Genomic DNA, 23,638 nt, shown 5'->3' on the forward strand with positions numbered 1-23,638 from the left:
ATTAGACTTGGTTTTTCAGTCCTCTGCTCTACTACACTACACTGTTCTACCATTCTACTTATTTTAGTAATCAGTTGCTCTACAATTAGCTCTGTTCTACCATTCTACTTATTTTAGTAATCAGTTGCTCTACAATTAGACTTAATCCTCCAGTCTGCTGCTCTATAATTAGACTTAATCCTCCAGTCCTCTACTCTACAATTAGACTTGGTTTTTCAGTCCTCCGCTCTACTACACTACAATTAGACTTGGTTTTCCCGTCCTCCTCTGCTCTACTACACTACAATTAGTCTGCTCTACTACACTACAATTAGTCTGCTCTACTACACTACAATTAGTCTGCTCTACTACACTACAATTAGACTTGGTTTTTCAGTCCTCTGCTCTACTACAATTAGACTTGGTTTTCCAGTCCTATGCTCTACTGTTTTCCAGTCCTATGCTCTACTGTTTTTTCCAGTCCTATGATCTATTACAATTAGACTTGGTTTTCCAATCCTCTGCTCTACCATTAGATTTATTTTAATAACTAAGTTATACCGACCATTTCCGGCACAACAAATTTGAATCGATAACACAAGGTTTTTCTATACCATTAGACTTATTTTAATAATGAATCTATACCAACTATTTTGTACCAGTCATTTCCAACACAACGGCTAGTAATTAGCATATAAAAAATTAAAAACAAAAAATTGCAGCATTTAGAGAACAAAATTAAACAACAAACTTCGTCCAAATATATTGAAAATTCAGAAATTGATATTAAAAGGCACTACCCCAGATTGGGTGTCCATTAACACATTATTAACTTAGGTTTGTTATATTATATGATTCTTAATATATAAGGGAATATCATAGATCAAAATTATTTAAATCATTCTTTGTTACTCCTGGCATTAATAATGGCACAAAACAAGCAGTGATAAGAATATTGTACTCCAAATCATCATAAAAGGAACAGCAAATGGAAGGAAAACTAAGAACACCCAGCTAGTCCTCATATCCTTTTTTCTAAATTCAGATATACTCGGGTACACAATAATGACATTCCATTAACACAGCTCCCAGCAGCCTATTTTAAAAACTTTAACAATAAAGGAAAGGATATATCATCATATACTAAGGCTCAGAAGCTCTCCAAATGAGGAAAACAAGAAAAACATCCACATCTCTCAACAGAACTAACCACACTCCATTTTGTATACATCTCTCTCTCTCTCTCTCTCGTCATGAGACTTACTGATAATACATGAGCTGCTGAGCTGCCGCAACGTTCTGGAAACCACCATCATAGATGGCCTGACTTGAGCCAGCGGCACCCATCCCCCCCATGGCTGCCTGCTTTAAAGGATGTGGTATCTGAGGCTGCATAAGTGCATGGACGCCACCCATCTTGCTCATAGCCAGTTGCCGCTCATACGCTAAAATATCAGTTGCTGAGAGTCCTGGGATTGAACCTGCTGCCGGGGGAGGAAGCGGGTTCGAGATGGTTCCAGGTGGGGTTGGCTTGCTTCCCCAAGAGCACTGCAAACACAAACGGTACACAACCCCGCCGGTTAGAACTGACTTAAGAAAGCTACTCCACAAACACCTTCTAAAATTATATATACACAAGCAGAAAATGAAACCTTGATCTGTTTGCCACAAAGATACGACTGAGTGTTCCCCATCTGAATAGCCAAAGAAGCCTCAGCATGAGTGCTATATCTAACAAAACCAAAGCCCTTATCGCGCTGGATGCGAACCTCCTCAATCACACCAGCCCCAAGAGCATGAAAATGGCGATGAAGATCAACCTGCGTGGCCTGTATAAATGAAGAAAAATTATTCAAAAAAATCCAAAATGCCAGTAATCAAAAACACCCAAATATCACTGATATCAGACAACTAAGTAAACGCTACAAGATTATTCTTTGAGAAATTATTCTTTTCCTGCCAATTCCTGGAATAAAATTATAAATTAAACCAGAGAACACTTCTAGAGACAGGTAGAATTAAAAGAAACCTCATTTTATACAGCAACCTCAACCAAGTGTTACACTAGCAAAAACTTGGCAAGTTGAGTACCAAAAAAAGTTCATTGTGTTATCTTATCATTGGCAGCTTGGAGCAAGATAAATCATTAAAACATTCTAAAATAAAAATAACAAAGATAGGAATGAGGTATCTTACCTCTGGAGCAAGATTGCCAACATAAACAGTAGTGTACTGAGGGTTGTTCTCTGGAGCATCGCTATTGACCGTCTCTTTACCATCTTCTGCAGAAATGTCAAAATTCATGCAAGTATTGTCAAAAGCTCATTAAACATGGGGTATGAATGATTCTCAGGGTAAACAAAACGACAAACTGGAACAATCTAAACTTATAGTTTCTAATGAAAGAAATGAAAACCTCATTAAACATGGGGTATGAACACTCACCAGATGATCCATTTGTAAGTTCTGCAATGCTTTTCACATCTGAGCTCTGCTTGTCGTCATTGGATCCAGCACCTTTTGTAGCCCAGTTGCAACGAATCTGTCTACTCCCAAGCCACTTACCTGAAGGAGACCGTGCATGGTCAGAAATAGAGCAATATAGCAAAAGACTTTCAATTACAAAAGTTAAAGACAATATGCTACTCAATTTCAATGTTGTTATAGATATTTGATAACAATATACCACAAAATTAAAAGAAATCACGAATGAAGAGATCATCAATCTTTTCTTTTTTCAGCCAATGATTTGATTGTTCAACCAAATGAAAATCTAGTACAAGAAATTAAAACTATCAGAAGTAATTAAGTCCTTACCAGTCAGGTCATTTATTGCACTTTGAGCATCCTGGAAAGGGAGAAAAATTTAGTAGAGAGAGAAAAAATGGCAAAAGAATATATTTCAATTAGATGTAGTATGAACCTGTTGGTTGCGAAAAGAAACAAAACCAAATCCCCTGGAACGCCCAGTCTTCTGATCCCACATAACTCTGGCATCGCTGAAACCAATAAAACACAATATCAGATGTTGTACGTCAAAAAAGACAAACTACTAACATATCCATTCCAACCCCAATAGCTTTTTGAGCTGTGGAGTATTGCATACTTGTATTTTGCAGAACTAGAAATTACATGCAAAATTCAAAGGACAACAAACAAATTAAAAAATAGTTTCCAGGGGCTGAAGCTTACGAACAGCTTGGGAAAACAGAAAAGCATGCAAACAAAGTAGAATCAGTAACTTCAGGGCTAAGATCACCCACAAAGATGTTGAAATGACCTGTGCACAAAAGAAGCAGGTGAATATAGAAGAAATTATTTTAACAGTTGCAACTCACAGCTACTGATTCAGAACAGATCCCACACCTGATGTATCCTCTCTCTGACCACTAGCATAAGCCCAATTTACTTTGATAGGCTGCCCAAACCTGCAAAGCACATATTGAGACAGGAAACAGAAGTACAAACATGGAAAATGAAAAAAAAATACAGTTCTATACTTACAAATGCCTCCCATTAAGTGACAAAATTGCCATAGCAGCTGATCTGCGATCAAAATAGTGAATAAATCCATAGGATGACTGCATAAAGCAGTAGAACCAAGGATGTTAATATACAGGAAGGAAACAGAAGACCTTGAAATTATCAGTACTATAAACAATTAGATCTACTCCATTGTATGGGGAAATAAAAAGTAGAGTTAGAACAAAGGTTTCGTATCATAGGCTCCTGTGGACCAACCTTCTCCTTTCTAACAAGCTTGCAGCTTTCAACAAGGCCTGTACTCCCAAAAACCTCCTGAAGAAGTGGTTCAGTTACCTGTGTATGTACATTTCCTACGTACCTGCATTTCCTCAAAATTAAAGAAACTAAAAGTTTTAAAAAAGGAAAAGGAAAAAAAAAAAAAATACAAACAAAATATAAGTAATCGACAAAAGTCATATAGTATACATAAACAATAAAATTCAACTAAAAAAAGCTAGCTACTTGGTTGAGATTTGAGAAGGCGTCATTTTAAAACATAAGCTCAAATTAAATGATTAGAGATCCAGTCTCTTAGGAACTATAGAAACTAAAAGTATGAGAACTTGATAGTCGATGACAAATCTGTGACAGAGAGACATGACGACTGCAAGAAAACACAAGTTCACATAATGCAGAAAAAAAGAGGTAAAGCGTCTAAAAAATCACTCACACACTGCGACAGGTACTTGGATCAAAACCCGGTGGTAAATTTCCACTTGGAATTGGTTCGAGCTGCATAATGGAAACAACAAAATAAATAAAAAGGAAAATAATGGAATAGTATGTGAAAGAGAAGATGCATCTTTATGAAATGAGTGAAAAACAAAAAATATATATAATGGATGCAATCATGCAGATTAAACGAAATCTTGTAACCAAATGAAAAGCTAACCTCGATGGTATTTCAACCAGTACATTGGAGAAACAGAGATCACACAAGTAAAAAGGAAAGCAGTGAAAATAACATGAAAGACACGGACCAGCTACAGTAACTCAAGATTTCACGTCATAAGGAAATTCCAGTTCTATGATAATGTAAGCTGGTAAAACCTAACTGGGTTGGTGGAAGTCAACCGTCATCAACTAGAATGATAAATTATGTATAAAATGGTATAATCTGCCTGAACCCCAGAGCGGATTACATTATAAAAAAATAAAAAAATGATCCACAAACATTATGCATCGATAGCATACACGCCGAATGGAAAATATTAGCCCCAGAAGTGAGCCACTGCATGCAGGTCATACCATCATTGATGGCCCTAGAGCATCTAAAGGGATCCTGTTTCATGCTTTGTTAAGAAAAAAGACTTCAAGAAACCAAAAATTAATCCAAACGGGCTAAACATTACCCAGCAGATACCCACAACTAATAAGAACTATAAAAAAAAAAATACGAATACCCATCACAAACATTCAATCTCTCAACACGGGGGAAATCACTTCTTTACAAAAACTCAGAACTCGAAACCGTACAAAGCTATAAAAAAAAAAAAAAACACCGCTACGACAGACCGCACCGAATCGGTCATAACTTCACAAGTAATACTCATAGATCGACAGCCAAACCCCACAACAAAAATACAGCAATGGCGAAAGAAAAACGTGTAGATCATACGAATGTGAGCCGAAATTAAAACAAATAAGAACTCGAACCTGAGGGTGAGCTAAGAGACCAGGATGGTAAAGAGACTGTTGCTGAAGCAAAGCTTGCTGCATCAAAGCTTGTTGCTGTTGTTGCTTCAATCTCTGATGTTGCATTCTTATTCCCTCGATCAATTTTCCGCCAAAAAGAACGAAAAATTTTACCGGGAAGATGAGGGTTTTAGGGTTGAGAGTCGAACAAAGGCCAGAAAAAATTGGGGACGGAAAAGCTCCTCCGGGTTGGGGGAAAATCAATTAATGGTTGTAACTTAGAAGACTTATAAAATGCCGTTTCGGGCCCGGGCGAAGATATCATTACGTATTGGTTACACACGAATATACGACTGCCAATCTTATATTGACAAGTGTACATCTTCGTCAAATTCCTGACGATCGTTTTTAAAATTGTATCAAATAATACAAATATATTTTATATTTATGCTTAATATATCAGTTGACTCTTTAAATATTTATTTGAATAAATCTTCGGACACATTTTAATTCTTAAAATTCGTAAATAATTTATTCCAACCAATTGTTTATTAGGTTAAATGAAAATTACTTCACCACTCAACCGTATAAATTTGATAAAATAGACCGTCAAAATGTTAAAAATCCATCCATTTCATCATTTTATCACCTAATGATTTTAAAACGTGTCTATTAGAGAGAGGTTCTCACATCCTTATTAGTTCCCCGTTCCCCTCTCCAACCAACGTCGACACACTGCCCCATGTATAGCTCTAATACCATTTGTAATAATCTAAGCCCACCACTAACAAATATTGTCCGTTTTAGCCCATTACATATGGTCGTCAGCCTCACAGTTTTTAAAATGTGTCTACGAGGAAGAGGTTTTCACGCCCTTATAAGAAATGTTTTGTTCCCCTCTTCAACCGATGTGAGATCTTACAAATTGTAGTTTTTTTTTTATTATAAATAAAAGATAATCTCGCCGACCAAACTTTTTAGCTTTAAAAGGATAACACGCAAACTATATAATAAAGAGAGTCCTTTAGAATAACTTTGACCATAAATTCGATGCTATATGTTTACGTCCATTTACTTGACCATCAATATCTCGAATATTCATTTGTTAATATCATAAAAATAAGCACAAGGTCAACAAAAAAAACCTACTCTTTCATATTGCATCGAAAATTTAGTTAGAAAAAAAATACAAAATATGATTGGGATAATACTTGTATTAGGAAGGCATAGTTGTTGGAAGGGGGGATTAATTATATGTAATATATAACACAAAACAGCAAATAAATTTGGAGATAAAAACAATTGACCTATGTAATGCAAAACCATGTTATAAGTTGAGATCGAGATGCTTAGGGAAGCCGCCTTCTTCAGCTTCGACTTCCGGCTCACGCACAGGTTCAGGTTCAGGCTCGTTGGTTGAGCTACTTCCACTTCCTTTAAGAATACCCTCGAGTTGTTGGTTCATTTGGAACGGCTCTCTCGATACAGTCCTGATGATATAAACAATATTGTTCAATCAAACGAACAAAAATAAAACAAAATCCACTGTAATGACTATGACAATTGTTACAATTACACCCTCGAACTTTAAGTTTTACCGCTAAACTCTCGACCTTTTAGTGGATGTTAATCACATACCAAGCAAGCCTAACTATCTATGTCGATGTCCTGATAATGAGAGGTTCAAAGAGGGACACAAATGCAAAAGTTGAAAGTGCAAGGGTTGCGATGATATAATCCCTATAGTTCAAGGGTTCTTTTGCAAATTTCTGGAAAGAAATAAGAAGAAAAAACAAGGATAAAGAAGAAAGTTTGGGGATTCCTGCCTACAAATGGAATAATCTTTCTGATAATAATCTTTCAAATGTGTTCATCAATACTTTGTGAAGACCTTAAAAAGTAGTTCCCCAAGTTTTACAGTGCTCAGCTTTGGGTTACAAATTGTTACTGGGTTTTAAAAGCCTTCAGTTTCAAATACAAACAGTGATTCATCTTTGTGTGTAACAAGACAAACATCTACAAATTCACCCTTCAGTAACTTTTTTTTTCCATATTTTTCAACCACACCAGGTTTATATGGCTAAAATGTTGCCATATGAACTGAATTTTTCATTGGATTGTTCTCTTCTATGATATATCTGTATTGGGTAAGATTTTCGTTTCCAGCCAACTTACTTGAATTGTGTTTTAGTACTAAAATTAACAAGAGAGAAGGAAAAGAAACCTATTTAGAAAGCTTTAATCTTCAAGTAAAAGCTAAATGATGAGAAGTACTCATCCAAATCCGTTACAAGGATCGAACGAAATTTAAGACTTGAAATGATATGATAATGGTATGAAATGAAAACTAGAGTACGAACAACGTCATACCGTTCTAAAACATTTATGAAGAGTCGAAACTAAAATTGTAATGTGTTCTTCAATAAACCAATTTTACAAAACATTATTTCCAAGTAAATCTTATTTTGACATGTTTTCTGAAACCAATCAACATGTTTTGCTAAAAAAAGGAAGAAAAACCCAAATCAGGATCTAAATAACAGTTTTGGAGAAGCAAATAGAGAAAATCTTAACCAGAGAGCTCTGTTCAACTTCAAAAATCAAAGAGGAAGAAGAAAAACAATATGAAAATCAGTACCTGTCTTTTCTCTTCTCAAGAAATCGGTGAAGGGAAGCCCTCCTAGCAATAGGCAAATCTGCCCAATAAAAAAAAGGGGGTCAGAAAATCAAATTAAGAACACCAAATCAAGATAATCAACCAGAATCCATCATTGAATTTTCCATGGCGATTGTTACCAGAAGATTTTTTTGTTTCCGTTTGCGGTTTCAGTTGCTGCTCCGGTGCCGGCTTCACCGGAGCTTGAGTTTTGGACACCACATTTGGCTCACCGGCGGGAGCCTTACTGTAGGGTTTTTCCAAAGCAGGACCGAATCTGTTGGGGGAGGCGGCTGTGGGGGGAACGGCGGCGGTGGAGGAGATGCGTCTTCCCTTATCGGCCAAGGCCATGATCTCCTTGGCCCTTTCGTTTGGAAAATCATCGTACACCAAAACTTTCCCGGCGTAGAATATGGTCATTTGAGCGGTTGCAGGTTCCGGTGTGGCCGGTCTCCTAAAACAATCGCCGTGAAGATAATATCAGAAATTAGAACTCCATTTCATAGGGATATAATTTAACCTAATAATTATCTTCTTCGCTTTCGCACTTTTCTCTTGGGCAACAGCAGTGAGCAAGTAATTTAAAAAATTGTACTCAATTGAAAAGGGAAATTAGCCTAAAAGTTGAGGGGAATCTCTGAGCACCTGAACTCGCCCTTATTGATGGCGTTATTGGAGAATCCCGACGAAGGAAATCCGACGAACTTCGGCAGATTATCCTTTGGCTGCCGTGTAGCGTCGGAAGAAATGGCCGTATTCACCATCGGCGGCGGCTTGGCCTTTTCGAGTTCATCTAGATCGTATCCCAAAAAAGGGAGGGGAAAATCTCGAGTAAGTTCAAGGAGATTGGAATCCGATTATCTCGGCGAAGATCTAAAAATTCTGAGGGTTTCAAAATTCTTAAAAACAACAAAAACCAAAAACAGAACCAATTTATCCCTTCCAACCAAACAATAACCAAATCAATACCTCTCGGCTTCTTCCTCAGAGCCATATCGGAACTCAAATCGGCGAGACTCCGTTTCTCCTTCAAGAATTGGCTCAGCAGGTTACAGGCCTGAGAAAAGTTCGATTTCTCCAGCCGCTTCGCCAGCTGCTTCCGTTCGGGAAATCTCACGCCTCCGCCGGCATCCGATGGATTCGACATGACAAACAACAGCACCAGCAACAGCAAGAAATCAAAATCCCCAAAATCCACCCAGTGGTTGCTGAATCTACGTAGTGAAAAATGGATTGACGATGGTTCCGCCGGCTCCGGTGGACATAGACGGCGGAGATGAAGAAGACAGGAAGTATAACAGGTCAAGCTTCTTCACAGTTCCAATGAGGAAACGAATTGGTCTCTCTCTGCCTGCGGCTTTGAAAAAAAGTATTACTTAAGCAATAAAAAAAGTAAGGAGTTGAAGCACGTTTTTTTGGAGAGTTGAATAGAAAAAAACAAAATTCGTTTATTATTATTATTATTATTATTATTATTATTATTATTATTATTATTATTTATTATTGCAGTAAAACAAAAAAATAACTGTAACCAAGACCTTTTTCTTTTTTACCATTATTATTACCACAAAAGGTTATAAATAGTTTTCAACTTTTTAATATTTTTACTCCAAAATAAAAAATAAAAAATCAATTAAACCTTTGATAAAAATAATATTTACATTTTGTTAAGAAGAAATAGAATTAATATTAATTTATCTGTATATATTTTTTCAAAAATCTTAAATTTAATTATTATTATTTTCAAAAAAAAAATTATTCCATTTGAGGTATTTTATTATGTAAGGATTATTATTATTATTATTATTTAATAAATAAAAAATGAATTTTAAACTAAAATTATATTTTTAATCTTTTTATTAAATACCAACAAAATATTATTTGACGCGTATAAGAATTTATATTTTTTAAAAAGTGAAATTGAAATTTTTGAAATTTTAAAAATTTGTAGAGGGAATTGAGACTTAAATAAAATAATATAATTTGATATATATATTTAATTACAAGTGATTATATTTATCTCTCTCCCAAGCGTGTGAAAATAAGAAGCATGTGGGCAAAATATTAATTTTTAAAAAGTCCACCCCCACTTTTACTTTTATTGTATCTTCATCCCTAAACTTTCATAAAATTCTATTTAGTCCTTTAACTACGTCATTTATTTATTATAATAACTAATTAGTGGATTATTTTTTAGATTAAAATACTATATAATAAAAATTTAAACATCAAAATCAAACCTATTTAAGAGGAGAATGAAACATTTCTTATAAAAATGTGAAAACTTCTTCCTAACAGTCGTGTAATGTAGAAACTCATAAGGAAAAACGCAAAAATCTTAAGGGAAATACTGGAAGAAAACAACCAAGAGGACAATGTCTAGATGAATACCGATTTCGCTGTGTAACTCTGAAAGACACCGTTTAAAACAGTGAAGCTGACGGTGGTACATACCAGATTAAAACGAATAATATCTGCTAGCGGTGAGTTTAGGCTGTTACTAATGGTATTGGAGGCAGGTTTCGAAACGTGTGAGACACTGATCAAAGTAAAGCTAGAACCTCTCCGTAGCAAACGCACTTTAAAACTATGAGGCAACAACAACTGCTATTAACTAACTAACCCAACACTAAAAAATTGTTGGTTGAATTAGTTCAAGTTGTTTGGGTCATTTCTTAAAAAATATATATATGTAACGACTCAGATCCACCGCTAGCAGATATTGTTCTCTTTGGGCTTTTCCGGGCTTCCTCTCAAGGTTTTAAAACGAGTCTACTAGGAGAAGGTTTCCACACCCTTATAAACAGTGGTTTGTTCTCCTCCCCAACCAATGTGGAACATCACAATATATATATTATTTATTTATTTTTATTGTTTAAAATAGAAGTAAAATGTTAATTTGTGAAATAAACAAAAATATATATTTTAAAATCAACCATATATTCATATTTATTTGATTTAATCCAATTTAATTTTAAAAAAATTATAAATTAATTTAAATGAGGAATTGGCGCACGTGACAGTGAACGTGAAAAGCGGTTAATTTCGTTGGATATCAAATCTTGAGGATAACCTTAATTATAGAAATTAAATGAGTTAGTTTTTTTCATATTTTTTTCCAATTTAAATTGGGTTAAATTAAAAAAAAAAAAAAAAAAAAAAAAAAAAAAAAAAGCTAGGTAGTTGTAACATTCTTTTGTTCGGTGAACCGGAACAACACAAAACAAAACTACTACGGTTGAACATACCATATTCTACTTTTAAGATTATTACAAAAATTAATAATATTTAACATTTTTATCCGACGTTAGTAATGCATTGTGACTTATAAATGCTTAATATTCGAGTGAAACGACAGTCGACGTTCATAGACAAAAATCAGGTCAACGTTGGTAGTCTTTATTTTCTTATTGTCAATATCAATAACCAAATTTTCGTATAACTATATTTAATAAGATTCGACGCGACGTGAAGTGATCTAATAATTAATAAAATGGATGGTAAATTTTTTTATGAACTGATACCGAGTAATTATCAAATCTTCTTGTAATCGTGAAATTTTATTACTTATAATTTAATAAGTTAACGAAGTATTTAAAGTACATAAATTATAATTTTATCAATGGTTATATATTTTTTTACTTGAACACACGTGTATACATAAAATATAAATAAAGTTGGGTGTATTTTTCAATATATATATATATATATATATATATATATATATATGTTTTGGTGTATTTTTCAAATAAGCTTGTGAACTTAGTTTTCAACACAAAAATATTCGTTATTCACAATATAAAATTAGAAAAAGGTGGAATAAAATGTTTGAATCTAGGGTCAAAAAGGGAATAGAATAAAAATATGTGACTACTTCAGCAATATTCGATTTTATTCCCTTTATTTTTTTTATTATTATTTTTAAAATATTATCGAAACGGGTAAAGTTGACAAATAATTTTTTAAATAAAGAATAATCCTCTTAATGTTTTTTTTTTTTTTTAAATTTGTTACATAAATTTTAAAATATGCTTTTATAAGACAATTTATACCCTCGACATTTTAAATTATTAACCTTAAATTAGGTAGAGATTCTTACCAAGATGACGGGACGGGAAGCTTCATTCACTGTCCTCGTCATCTCGTTCTATTTTAATTACCATCCATTTTTAAAATATTTATTTTGGTTTCGAGAGATCGAGGTAGAAATTTCCTATTTTCGATCCATAAGAGATCGAAACAGAGATTCTTCGTAAGGAATTTGTAGAGATCAAGTTCTCTGTGCGAAAATTTTCTTCTTAAGGGAATGTGTAGGGACCGTATTCTTTATATACCCTACAAAAATTCTTTATTTGTTTTTTTAGAAGTCGAGGTCGAGATTCTACCTAAAGAATTTGTAAGAATCATCTTTATATAGAGTTTTTCTTGATATATATATATATTTATATTTATTATTATTATTATTTTCCTGGAAATGAGACGATATTTTATAAGGAATTTATACAGATCAAGTTTTCTATGCATAATTTTTCGATAAATCTAATAAATTTTCGTAAACAAAAATATAATACAATCTAAAAAAATTCAACTGAACCTATTACACAGGATACAAGACCGATAAGATTCAACAAGCATTCATTTTTTCACCTACAAAATCGTATAGACTTGGTTCAACCAGTTGATTCGATTGGAGAATGACTATTTTATCGTTTCAGAAGTAAATATTTATACGAAAGTAGCAAATAAAGTTGCAAAGATCATTTCATGAGTTGGTAGAAAACTTTTTAAGGTGGACTGAGAGAGCATTTTGTGTCTTAATTTTGATATTTTGATATATATATAAAGGGAATCGAGAAATATGATCTCACCTCGGTAGCATATCGATAATAATATTTTTTTTTTTAATTTAAATAACTTAAAAAAAGGTCGAAAACAATTAATTGAAAATGAAAAATAGCTACACATTTTTTAATTGTAAAAAAAAAAAAAAAAAAAAAAAAAAAAAAAAAAAAAAAGCGGCAAAAAGAGAGGAACGAGGAAGTGGGTGTGGTTGCCGACAGCGGGTGGTCGGGACATTCAAGAGGAGCAAGTGGGCCCCACCAAGAACACTCCTGGACTGATCGAAAATAAAATAATAAAATAATAGAAAAAAAAAACACGTTTTATTATTAAATATAATATAATATAATATCCTCTTCTCTCTCTCTCTCACTTGTAATTTATAAATCATTATTTATTTCTCTCTCACCTAAAAAAAAAATTAAAAAAAAAAAGAAAAGAAAAGGAAAAATCCTATTGGGTATTGAGTTGTCCTTTTCCCATCCTACCCCTGCCCGCTGCCCTAACATTAAATTTAAATTAAATATTGAAAAGTGATAGATGTAATGGTAGCACGTGTTTGGCGAGTTGGGTGGGCGGCTTATTCATAGTCCAACCCTCATAAAAGCAACTTTTTATTATTATTATTATTATTATTTTTTAATAATATTTAATTGTTTGCTTTTTAAATTTAATTAAGTAATCCTTCCATGCCTAATGTTAATGTTATTCTCGTGCGTTTCTCTCTCCTCTCCAAACTTATCCTAATTACTTCTTTTTTAATTTTGTCAACTTAACTTTTAATCCATATTAGATAATATAATAACACGCTAATTATCGCCTTTTCTTTTCTAATCTTTCAAAAATATTTATACAACATTTAATTTAGAGGGTTCGTATGATTTAAAAAACTTGATCAGTCAGGATTAATCAAACTCAAATCATAAATAATGGGTTCCGTTATATATATATTGCTTGAGTTGGGTTAAATTTTCTGGAAAAAAAAAAATTAGGTGGATGATGTTGGATGATATGAGTTTATAATCATAGAATACGATCTCCATTAGTATGAGGCTTTCTGGGAAGCCCAAAGCAAAGCCATGAGAGGTTATGTTTAGAGTGGACGATATCATATCATTGTGGAGAGTCGTGTTCATCTAACAAACATTTTATTTTTTGTAGGTTCAACCAGACTAAAATAGAGTTATAACTCAACCCTACCCTATTTCTAAAATTATTATGAAAATGAAGAATATTTTTGTTTGTAATGGGTTACTACTTGTAAATATAAATTTTAGTTATTAATGTAATGTGTGTGATAGTGTTAGGAATCACGATTCTCCACAATGGTATGATATTGTCTACTTAGAAATTTTAGTTATTAATGTAACGCGTATGGTAGTGTTAGAAATCATGACTCTCCACGATGGTATGCTATTGTCCACTTTGAGCATGAGCTCTCATGGCTTTGCTTTGGGCTTCCCCAAACGACCTCACACCAATGGAGATAGTATTCCTCGCTTATAAACCCAATTAACTAATGTGGGACTAGGTTATGGGCCCACCACGCCGTTGCATTATAAATAAACCTCCTTAAATAATAATAATTAAAAAAAATTCAATCCTCTATTTTTGTTGAGTTAGGTTGTGAAATTTATTTAAATGGGTACAATCACTCACTTTTTTTTTAATGTAGTTTTAGTTAAAATAATATATAATATAAAACATCGTGATAAATCTAATAATTCAACATAATTTGTAAATATTCAAATTTTAACAATTTCTTATACCTTAAAAAATGATTTACCAAGCAAGTAAATAGTTATACATAAAAAGTCGTAGGGTAGAGTTAAAATTGAGATAGAGATTGTGAATATATTATTTACCTCGGACCAGGTTGAGCTAAATGGACAACTCTACTTTCCACACGATAAGATAAACGACTCATTGTACGCTATTTAAATGGATTGAATTAAAGATGTGGACGCCGTAATTTCTCGTACGTACATAATTTTCTTATTGGAAATTAGTCCCCTAATTTCCAATCTAATTGGGATGGTAATTGAGAAAAATATAAATATAAATTAGTTAATTTAATTAATTTGATTTATTATAAAAAGTCGAAAGTGAGGGGTAAATGCGTCATCAAGTTACGTGAAGAGAATGAGATGCCCATAATTTAAACTTTATTACCTGTATCAAATAAGAAACATGTTTAAAATAGCTTTATACTTCTTCAATTTTGTTTACCTGTATCAATCATTTTCATTTTTTTTTTTAAAAATTTCCACTTTATTAATTGAAAGTAAAAAAAAAAAAAAAAAAATCAATTCTTAATATTATTCTACCATTTAAAATATTCACCCGTCCAATATTGGTTGATGCCCATGTCAATACGCTACAAATAAAACTAGGAATAATAGTACTAAAATAATTTCATAGACGAAGACAAAATTATAATTTTGTGAATTTAAAGATTAAAGTAGATATTTTAAACGTACATAAAAAAAACAACTTTAAATAGTGAACTACCAAATACGATTTTTTTAGTTAAAAATATTTTTTATGAACTATGGTTTCACTCCTATTACACTTGTAGTCTCTAAAGGTTGAGAACCAACATGTAGCATCTACATCGAAAATAAAAAAAAAATTAAGTATTGTATACGTCGTAAATCCGATCCTTTCTAGGAACTAGCCATAATAACAAACTTGCAAAATAAATTTGTTTATCAAAAGGATATTCGTTGTTCTGACCCTGTTTCACCTTAATTGTTATTTGAACAAGTAAAAGTTATCTCTTAGTCCGAGTGAGGATAGTATTTCTCTCCTGTCTGTTCATGAAGTTTTGAAAAATCTTACCATCTTAGAGATCGATAGAGAGGTAGGACTATCGAACGAACCGCACTCCTTCATATACGTCAGGAGTCCATTGATGAGAAAGATACAAAATAGAAAGTTTTGGGCTCTATTAGATACGAACAAAAAAGACTAAGGTATGATGAGATTCACAATAGAACTAGGAAATAATCTATAGAACAGAAACAGGATCTATCATATTGGAAGATATTATTCAAGAGTTCATCATATTGGAAGATTTTGGGAGGTGGGGGAGCATTAAATATCAAAATCACACACAGTTACAAGAAAGATTATTGTGGAACAAATGATCAAATACTATACGAGAGAAAAAGATTAAAAAAGAAGAAGAAGAAAAACTACATCACTCTAAGTCTATACTAACAGTAATTTCCCCGTGAAAATTATAGAAGATTTTCCCAGGAAATAGAGCTAGCAAAGTAAATGAGCTTATGGCTATGTATACGTACCAAAATGTAGGGAGTACCTCTGATTCCAATTCTACTCTGTTTTATCTTCTTCTAAATCACCAGCTGGATTGTCGTTTCCACGCAGCGGTTTAAAGTCCGGTACACTCCGAACGTCCTTTGAAGGTGAGGAAATTGGAGATGGTCTTATGAGTCTTAGATCTGTATCATCCTTGTCGAACTCTTCGTGTGTATCATCGGAGTATGCATACCTGAGAAAGATAGAGGATGAGGCAATGTACAATGGTTACGAGGGAGCGGGGCAGAGATATATAGAGTGTCGAAACTGACCGCATTGAGTTTTGAGAGGGAGCCCAGAGAGCACAAATGACACAGAGTAGAGAAAATGATAAGACTTGCCAGAAGGCAGGGATAATCCATGCATTTTTCCACTGCTCATTGTAAACGTCATTTGACTTGAAATAAAGCTGCAAGATTACATTTGAGAAATTGCAGTAAGTGACAATTGATGAGCGTTTGGGAAAAAGTCATAAAAAAAATGTTCATTTCTTTCCAAAGCCTATGCCTGAATGGCCCATGTTTGAACGTGTTCTTATGATAATGGAAAAAAGTCTTGATGCACAAATTACCTCATAACATATCCAACCCACAGATACAATAACAGTTACCACCAATGCATTTGTGAATTTTCTGTAAATGTCCAATTTAGTCGTCAACCTTCTAGCCTGTGGCATCAGCAATAATGAAGGAAAGCCAATCAACAGAAGTTACATCATAAACATGCAGAACAAAGTTACAGCATTAACATAAAACAGGGGCACCAACAAAAGCAAGCATATTTTAGAAGCAAATAGAATTGCTTCCATTGTTTCAATTGGAAGCTTCATTGAAAAGACCAGGCTTGCCCTGGTACTCTACTAGCCTACTCGGTTGAAATAGATTTTGATTAAAAGTGGGTTATTTTCACAATGTTCTTCAGAAACATAAAACAAAGGTAAAAATCAAACTAGACTTGGGCAGGGACGCCACCAAAAGCAAGCATATTTTAGCAGCAAATAGAATTGCTTCCATTGTTTCAATTGGAAGCTTCATTTAAAGGACCAGGCTTGCCCTGGTGCGCTACTAACTTACTTGGTTGAAATAGATTTTGATTATAAGCGGGTTATTTTTACAATGTTCTTCGAAAACAACTTGCTAGAAGGAAATCAATCTAAAGTTCAAACGAAAATAAGGAAGGCAGATGAAAAAAAAAAAAAAAATGTTATGAAAAACCAGATACCTGAAGCTTGCTTAAAGTTGCAGAGAGGGAGTTGAATATCCAAAGAATGAAGAAAGCATCCAAGATTGCCACAGGTAGAACCAAGAAAAGTCTTGCTTTTCCTGAAAGATCACTTACAGAACCTACGTTCTCAACCAATTCAAGAACTTCAGATGCCAGAAAGAAGGTTAATCCAAGCATGAGAACTTTTGATGTCAGTCCACCTAGAGTAGGTCTAACAACACCATAACCCATTGAAACCATCAAAAGGATCAGACGTGCAATTGTACGCTTAACAACTCCAAAGGTGACAGCCCACATAGTAATCCCTGTTGGTCTTATCCCAGTCTGGTTGAATTCAGCATACTCAAAATACCACAAAGCCATCTCAAACATCCCCAATGTGATGACAACCGTAATGCAGTTCTGCAATGGAAAAACTTCTTTCCAGAATCTAGCATACTGTGAGAACCAGAAGATTCCAAGCAACACATAAGCAAAAGACATATACAAATAAAACTTCATCAGAGGCGCCATTCTACCCGGCAGGTATCCAGAAGGATTTTTCCATATGGTTTTCCCCTCAACAACAACATTTTGAAGCTTTGGATCACAATGGATGAAATACAAGTTATACATCCCTGTTTTAGTAATCTGAATTGATTTTGTCGCCAGGGTTGCAACTTGCTCATCTGTGTTGAAGGAGACTCCATAAACTTGAGGCCAGCCAGAATTATTCGAGGATGGCCGGTAAATAACTTCTCCTTCTGAACAAACACCTAGTTTAGCAAGATCTACAGTACAGCAGATTGCCCTTTGGCCACCATAGGCCGAGCCTCCAATCATCTCTCTATCTTCCACCTCAAAAACAATTGCATGCAATGGTCCTGAGCTGAAGTTGGAAAACTCCTCGGGTCTCCGAAATGTAATTTTCTCGAAGCTGGTTTGACAGTACACTATAGAATAAGGTAACTATCACAACAAAGACAAAAGAAAAGATATACTGACGCCACGGCAGATAAACCAAATCCTAACAAATCTTATCGAGACTTCCCCCAAATTTGAGCTAACAGTAAGCCCAAAGCGTAATGATAGCAAGCAAGCTACATTCATAGGTTTTCGAAAATTACACTAAAAAAAAGCACAAATGTAAGCGAAAACGGAAACAGAAAGAACATTAAATTGCCAATTAACTCATCATTTCCCACATTCATTGAAATAAAAGCAACGAATGAAGTACGCAATCCGCAGCCCAAAAAACTCGGAATCAAGAAACACATACCGAATATATGAATCGCGATTGGAAGAAGAATCCGCATCCGCATCCGCATCGTTGCGGTCAGCTATGGAGGAGCGAATTCCCTCGCTACCTCCATGGACGACAAACGCATTTCCTTTGTTAAGGAATTTCTCAGCAGAATAGTGGTGGACTGAGGCGTGAATGCAGAGGGAGGAAGCACATAGTAGGAGAGTGAAGGAAAGCAGTACCTGATTAGAACCGCAAGAAAAAGACATGGATTCCAGTCCAAGTTACCAAGGAATGAAGCTTGGAAACCCTAAATTGGAAGAGAGAAGAAGATTGGCAGCAGCAAGAACGTGGATCTGCCAGATTCTTGCTTGCTTGTCGTAGAGAGTGAGAGCGAGATCTGTGACTGTGTCGCTTCTTCTGTGGAAAAGAAAGAAGCTTAGAAGCTGGACTATAGTTTCATTTTTATATTTAATTAATTGGATATTTGGAATTTTGTGCAGAGAGTCAAAATGTGGAAGGAACACGTGTGCGTCTTGGGGCCGTTTGATTAGATTCCCCTTTGCCTTTTCTGAGCCGTCAGATTTACTTGGGAATTTGGCTGGCTTTACCGTCCGTGTTAGTTACGGTGCATAACAATAAAATCCAAATAATGTAGGGCGCCATTTATGTTCCTTGAACTAAAATGTAAAATGTAAATGTGAGGGACCAAAGATAAATTTCTTCTTTTATCGGTTAAATCGGGTCAATTATTCGTTCCTGTAGCCACTCAGGTCCCACAGGAATCAATGAGGAATTGTAGCCACTCAGGTCCCACAGGAATCAATGAGGAATCGGGGTTACATACGAAAATTATATTATGCGTTTCTGTCTCTACCCACGTCCCACATACGAAAAATAGGAGAGAAAGCGAAAAGAGATTTTCTTCTTATCAACTAAACGGAGCCAAATATGAAAATTATATTATCCGTTCCCGTCCCCGTCCCCGTCCCCGTCCCCACCCACTAAGAATGAACGAGGAAATTTGTGGGATAGAGATTGAAATAAGAGATAAAGATATGTTTCTAGAATGCTCTATGGACATCTCTACTTTTACGTCGACAATATGGTCTCTCGAGAAGAACTTCGACTAATAGTTTCAAAGGCTACAACTCAGCAAAGTTGAGCTTGTAAGAGGTGTTCCGAGATTTCATCATCAATAAGACATATTAGGTTGAAATTTTAAACATATTCTCAAAATTTCATGCACTTGATAATACAAATAAAAATAAAATTATTTATTAGACATAAAATTAAAAATTCTAGTTTACTCAGAAGCCGTCCACAGACCTTGCCAATGGTGCCACCTAAATGGCTCATGCTATCTATGTTCTTAATAAGATAGAAGCACGGTACCCAAATTTAGCTGAAGTTAAAGAAGCTTCCGTGGTGAATGTCTAAGTACGTAATTCAACGAGGAATAATTTCCTTGTTCAAGTTCTAATGAATCAAGAACACCATTTGTTCTGGTATAAATAGTCATTATCGGTTCTTCTACCATAAGTGAAACTGATTGGGATTATTTGAGCTCCGGTATAAATAGTCATTATCAGTTCTTCTACTGTAAGTGGAGCTGATTGGGATTATTTGAGCTCCGGTATAAATAGTCATTATCAATTCTTCTACTGTAAGTACCGAGCAACTCAATCGTTGACCTATTGCCAACAGAGGATTAAGAGGAAAGGGTTTTTATTTATCGAATAAAATATTACACGAGAAAATTGAAGTTCATAACACAATGTTTAAGATTGTAGACACCAAAAATAGGCTCTGAATTGTCTAATAACAGAACCAACATGTGAGCAGAGCAGAGCAGAGATTGACATAGAAACAAGAAAGCTAAGCTAACAAATCCAAGATTTTGAAACAGCAATTATCAGTCCAGATCAAGAAACTCAAGCCTTTTCCTAATTGTACCTTTAAGATCTGTAGCCTCTCTCTCTGCCTTTTGGGCCTGTAAAAACATGTTCTACTTCGTAAATGCCAACAACATTTATATGCAGCTACACTAAGCAAATGGTGTATGCCAGTTTCCAACAGATATCACCAAGAACACAGAACACTAATCTCAGAGTTGGCATCACTTACCCTTTTGATCTCCACAGCAGAGACATGAGTCATGTGTGGAGGGAGCTCCTCCTTCTCCAAATCCTGTCGAGTCCAAAAGAAAATTTTTAAGAGGTGGGAAGGCAAATAATCAAGGAAACCAAGAGAATCTAAGATTCATCCTACCAGCTCGCCAAGTAAAACAACATTCTCCCCTCGAATTACGTAGAGGCCTAGAGGAATATCGCTGTAAAGGTCACCGACGATCACCCTTTCACAGGATCCTTCAAGGACGGCATTTGCTGAATACAGAAACAGTTAGTTCTTCAGGCTCCGGGAACATGTTAACACGACGAAGTATAAAATGAGATAAGGTTTTGAAAAGAACTATACCAAATTGATCGAATGAACGGAGTATCCCTAATAGCTTCCGACCATCTCGAAGGAGTACCAGAACCTTCTCTAAAGATTGAAATTATCATTAGATCAGCAACTCTACAAATGTAAGAGAACAAAATACAGATGCATGCTGAAATTCATAAACCATCATGCCATGAGGAGCAACACTTGCTTTCTCAATCCTTCTCCATACAATTTAAAGAATACAAACATGTTGAAATCTCTAAATAATATGGTTTTCTGGCTTTCTCCAATCATGCAATTGGTGGAAAAACTAATGCAATCTCTTACTCCGTTCTCAATTCTTTTACAGAGCTCTATACCCAAACAATCATTTAGAAGGAAGTCAGCTGTACAACAGCCATACGGCATTTAGTACGAGGAAGACCCGTGCTGATTGTTACACTAGCTCATTGATAAAATACTATCAACACAAGGCAAAGGTAAATTATCTTCTATCCTCTAAGATTCTCCCATTTGATCGTGTCAAATCAAAGTTTAAACGAACATTTTCAAGGCAGAGTTAAATTATCAACACAGGGCAAAGGTAAATTATCTTCTATCCTCTAAGATTCTCCTGTTTGATCATGTCAAATCAAAGTTGAAACGAACATTTTCAAGACAGAGTTAAATTATCAACACAGGGCAAAGGTAAATTATCTTCTATCCTCTAAGATTCTCCCGTTTGATCGTGTTAAATCAAAGTTGAAACGAACATTTTCAAGGCAGAGTTAATTTATCAACACAGGGCAAAGGTAAATTATCTTCTATCCTCTAAGATCCTCCTGTTTGATCGTGTCAAATCAAAGTTGAAACGAACATTTTCAAGGCAGAGTTAGACAATTGCATATGGTGATAGGCAAGGCGAGATGAGTCGCCTATGCCACCAGTTGACCATGGCAGCTCTTTCAAAGAGGTGCCACCTTGGTCATATCTTGGATACATTGGAGAAAAGGCTAATATTCATATTTAAGTACAATCTCACGGAGATGTACTCTTCTTATCCATTATCTCCAGAAAGAACGAGGGAACGAAAGCAATTCATCAAATAAGAACATATTTGTGCTAAATTCTCTTCAAAGTGCACTTAGACTCGAATGAATTCTTTTACATTGCTAAAATGTTCCCCAGAAAAGATAAATTGATGCTCATTCATGTATTTCAAGCCAAACAGTATTATGATTTATTCTCATATGTCTATATACCGTACTGATTTTAGAAAAATAAGCTTCAAATCAGGCATGCCTCAAATCAAGGTAAACAAAAAAATTGGTTGAATATATCATAATTTCTTAAGGAATTGCATATCAACAGACAGATCCCGATAATGGCAATCAGCAACGTCTCCGTAGGGTTACAGCATTACACTTGAAAAACAACAATCAAGTCAGAAAGCACTATCAATCAAAGAGTTGCGATACAGAACAAATTGACAGGAAAACCCTATGACGATCAAGAGCCAAATACCACATTCACAAAATAGCAAAACACACGAATCCAGTAGCAGTGAACTTCAAATAAAGAAAAACGCGTATTGATTTCTAATTTCCTGTTTATCTGACAAACAGAACAGAAGAATCGGTAGAGAAGCAACATACTGTCAAGGTAATTGGCAAGAGAAGTTGAAAGGTAGATATCTTCCGCGCTTGCCCAAGACATTGGCGAACTCCAACACTTTTCCGGTAGAAATAACAATAAAAATCACCGAAAATTTCTTTCAACTAAAAACGAAATCAGTAGCATTGGCTACCTAGATTCCCAGCCAATCCCTCAAAATCCTTGGAGAATTTCCTCAAAGACCCTGTCTTCACGTTCCAGAAAGTTCCTCAAAACTGGAAACAAACGATTGAAGGACGAAATTTGCGGACAGATTAAGAACAAGAAAATGCAAACAGAAACAAAACGAATCGAAAAGGGTAACGAAGCGCTCAGATCCAATTGAATTCGTAGCGTAAAAGAGAAGGAGAAATTGAAGAAGAAAAATTGAAAAAGAGTTGGGGCTTCGTGAGAGACGGCCTTCGACGTGGCGGAAGCCCGGAAGATTGAAGCTCCAGCTGCTGTGTTGGTCTGGTTTTGAGTTTGTACTTAGTATTTTAGATTCATCTCAATACTTCCAACATGTAGGGCTGAAAATTGTAAATATTTTGTTTTTAAAATATTATTAAATTTTTAAAAGTTTTATTAATACCGTTCAAATTTAAGAAAAAATATATCTGAAAATTTAAAAGTAGCTTTAACGCCATTTAAGTTTATAAAAAAATGCTCAAAATAATTCTTACCGTCAATATATGAATGAAAAGTCTATCGACATCTCATAGTTTATCTTCAAACTTTTTAATATTATTTTTGAAGTCTTGACATCTTTAGGGTATTTTTGAGACGAGATACTAACCATACTTTTAAGATTGTTACGAAGAAAATTAAGAATATTTGACGTTTGTAACCGATATTAGTGATGTATTATGACTGGTAAATATTTGATTTTTGAACCATAAAAATTTTTAGTTAGACATGTATAGTAGATAAAAGAGATTTTTTTTTTAAAATAATAATAATAATAAAAGAACGACCCAAAAATAGAAGTTGAGTTGAGTTGTGAACTCCATTTAAGTTGTTCAGGAATTTCGAGTCGGTCTAAATCAGTTCTTCAACCTAACTTGTGTACAACCCTAAGCTTTGAGGTCGAGTATGATATAAATTTGTTGAAATTAAATCAAATAATCACATAATATTTCTAACACTTCAAATAA

General features: G+C 34.5%; 4 protein-coding genes across 5 annotated transcripts; all 4 read right to left on the minus strand.

Moving 5' to 3' along the window:
* Nucleotides 1-923: 923 nt before the first annotated feature.
* LOC111807702 (oligouridylate-binding protein 1C) lies at nucleotides 924-5,407 on the minus strand. Its single transcript, XM_023693534.2, has 12 exons — nucleotides 5,161-5,407; nucleotides 4,175-4,236; nucleotides 3,721-3,823; nucleotides 3,484-3,560; nucleotides 3,346-3,407; nucleotides 3,172-3,259; nucleotides 2,903-2,978; nucleotides 2,797-2,827; nucleotides 2,425-2,544; nucleotides 2,176-2,261; nucleotides 1,632-1,808; nucleotides 924-1,527 (listed from the first exon to the last, which is right to left on the minus strand). The coding sequence occupies exons 1-12, from the start codon at nucleotides 5,263-5,265 to the stop codon at nucleotides 1,240-1,242; spliced, it is 1,275 nt and encodes a 424-aa protein (XP_023549302.2). The 5' UTR covers nucleotides 5,266-5,407; the 3' UTR covers nucleotides 924-1,239.
* Nucleotides 5,408-6,270: 863 nt separating this feature from the next.
* LOC111807701 (protein TIFY 10B) lies at nucleotides 6,271-9,174 on the minus strand. Its single transcript, XM_023693533.2, has 5 exons — nucleotides 8,765-9,174; nucleotides 8,441-8,588; nucleotides 7,936-8,249; nucleotides 7,778-7,835; nucleotides 6,271-6,629 (listed from the first exon to the last, which is right to left on the minus strand). The coding sequence occupies exons 1-5, from the start codon at nucleotides 8,940-8,942 to the stop codon at nucleotides 6,467-6,469; spliced, it is 861 nt and encodes a 286-aa protein (XP_023549301.2). The 5' UTR covers nucleotides 8,943-9,174; the 3' UTR covers nucleotides 6,271-6,466.
* A 6,471-nt stretch (nucleotides 9,175-15,645) lies between these two features.
* On the minus strand, nucleotides 15,646-18,840 carry LOC111806448 (uncharacterized). 2 transcript variants are annotated; one of them, XM_023691764.2, is made up of 5 exons: nucleotides 18,441-18,840; nucleotides 17,180-18,098; nucleotides 16,530-16,625; nucleotides 16,231-16,367; nucleotides 15,646-16,151 (listed from the first exon to the last, which is right to left on the minus strand). In XM_023691764.2, the coding sequence occupies exons 1-5, from the start codon at nucleotides 18,671-18,673 to the stop codon at nucleotides 15,974-15,976; spliced, it is 1,563 nt and encodes a 520-aa protein (XP_023547532.2). In that variant the 5' UTR covers nucleotides 18,674-18,840; the 3' UTR covers nucleotides 15,646-15,973. The 2 variants fall into 2 exon arrangements, with proteins under 2 accessions (XP_023547532.2, XP_023547533.2); XM_023691765.2 differs by having other exon boundaries at nucleotides 17,180-18,114; nucleotides 18,441-18,628.
* A 1,275-nt stretch (nucleotides 18,841-20,115) lies between these two features.
* LSM1B (Small nuclear ribonucleoprotein family protein) lies at nucleotides 20,116-22,977 on the minus strand. Its single transcript, XM_087129255.1, has 7 exons — nucleotides 22,902-22,977; nucleotides 22,639-22,720; nucleotides 22,487-22,562; nucleotides 20,883-20,951; nucleotides 20,676-20,791; nucleotides 20,532-20,594; nucleotides 20,116-20,397 (listed from the first exon to the last, which is right to left on the minus strand). The coding sequence occupies exons 3-7, from the start codon at nucleotides 22,545-22,547 to the stop codon at nucleotides 20,320-20,322; spliced, it is 387 nt and encodes a 128-aa protein (XP_086985381.1). The 5' UTR covers nucleotides 22,548-22,562; nucleotides 22,639-22,720; nucleotides 22,902-22,977; the 3' UTR covers nucleotides 20,116-20,319.
* Nucleotides 22,978-23,638: the final 661 nt, after the last annotated feature.

The sequence above is a fragment of the Cucurbita pepo genome, chromosome 12 (genome assembly GCF_057944985.1).
Source record: "Cucurbita pepo subsp. pepo isolate OVF chromosome 12, ASM5794498v1, whole genome shotgun sequence".
In the NCBI taxonomy this organism is placed as follows: domain Eukaryota; kingdom Viridiplantae; phylum Streptophyta; class Magnoliopsida; order Cucurbitales; family Cucurbitaceae; genus Cucurbita; species Cucurbita pepo.

Excerpts from the sequence above, each read along its gene's own strand:
- LOC111807702 (XM_023693534.2), bottom strand. The coding sequence starts at position 5,265 with ATGCAACATCAGAGATTGAAGCAACAACAGCAACAAGCTTTGATGCAG. Across the intron at positions 2,979-3,171 it reads TCTGTTTTCCCAAGCTGTTC|CGATGCCAGAGTTATGTGGG; the intron begins GTAAGCTTCAGC and ends TATTGGTTTCAG. Across the intron at positions 2,262-2,424 it reads ACTTACAAATGGATCATCTG|AAGATGGTAAAGAGACGGTC; the intron begins GTGAGTGTTCAT and ends ACATTTCTGCAG.
- LOC111807701 (XM_023693533.2), bottom strand. The coding sequence starts at position 8,942 with ATGTCGAATCCATCGGATGCCGGCGGAGGCGTGAGATTTCCCGAACGG. Across the intron at positions 8,589-8,764 it reads TCTGAGGAAGAAGCCGAGAG|ATGAACTCGAAAAGGCCAAG; the intron begins GTATTGATTTGG and ends GATACGATCTAG. Across the intron at positions 7,836-7,935 it reads GGAAACAAAAAAATCTTCTG|ATTTGCCTATTGCTAGGAGG; the intron begins GTAACAATCGCC and ends TTTATTGGGCAG.
- LOC111806448 (XM_023691764.2), bottom strand. The coding sequence starts at position 18,673 with ATGTCTTTTTCTTGCGGTTCTAATCAGGTACTGCTTTCCTTCACTCTC. Across the intron at positions 18,099-18,440 it reads AATCGCGATTCATATATTCG|CTTCGAGAAAATTACATTTC; the intron begins GTATGTGTTTCT and ends CTGTCAAACCAG. Across the intron at positions 16,152-16,230 it reads CCCTCTCAAAACTCAATGCG|GTATGCATACTCCGATGATA; the intron begins GTCAGTTTCGAC and ends TATCTTTCTCAG.
- LSM1B (XM_087129255.1), bottom strand. The coding sequence starts at position 22,547 with ATGTCTTGGGCAAGCGCGGAAGATATCTACCTTTCAACTTCTCTTGCC. Across the intron at positions 20,952-22,486 it reads TCTTGCCAATTACCTTGACA|AGAAGGTTCTGGTACTCCTT; the intron begins GTATGTTGCTTC and ends TTCAATCTTTAG. Across the intron at positions 20,792-20,882 it reads CCGTTCATTCGATCAATTTG|CAAATGCCGTCCTTGAAGGA; the intron begins GTATAGTTCTTT and ends TTCTGTATTCAG.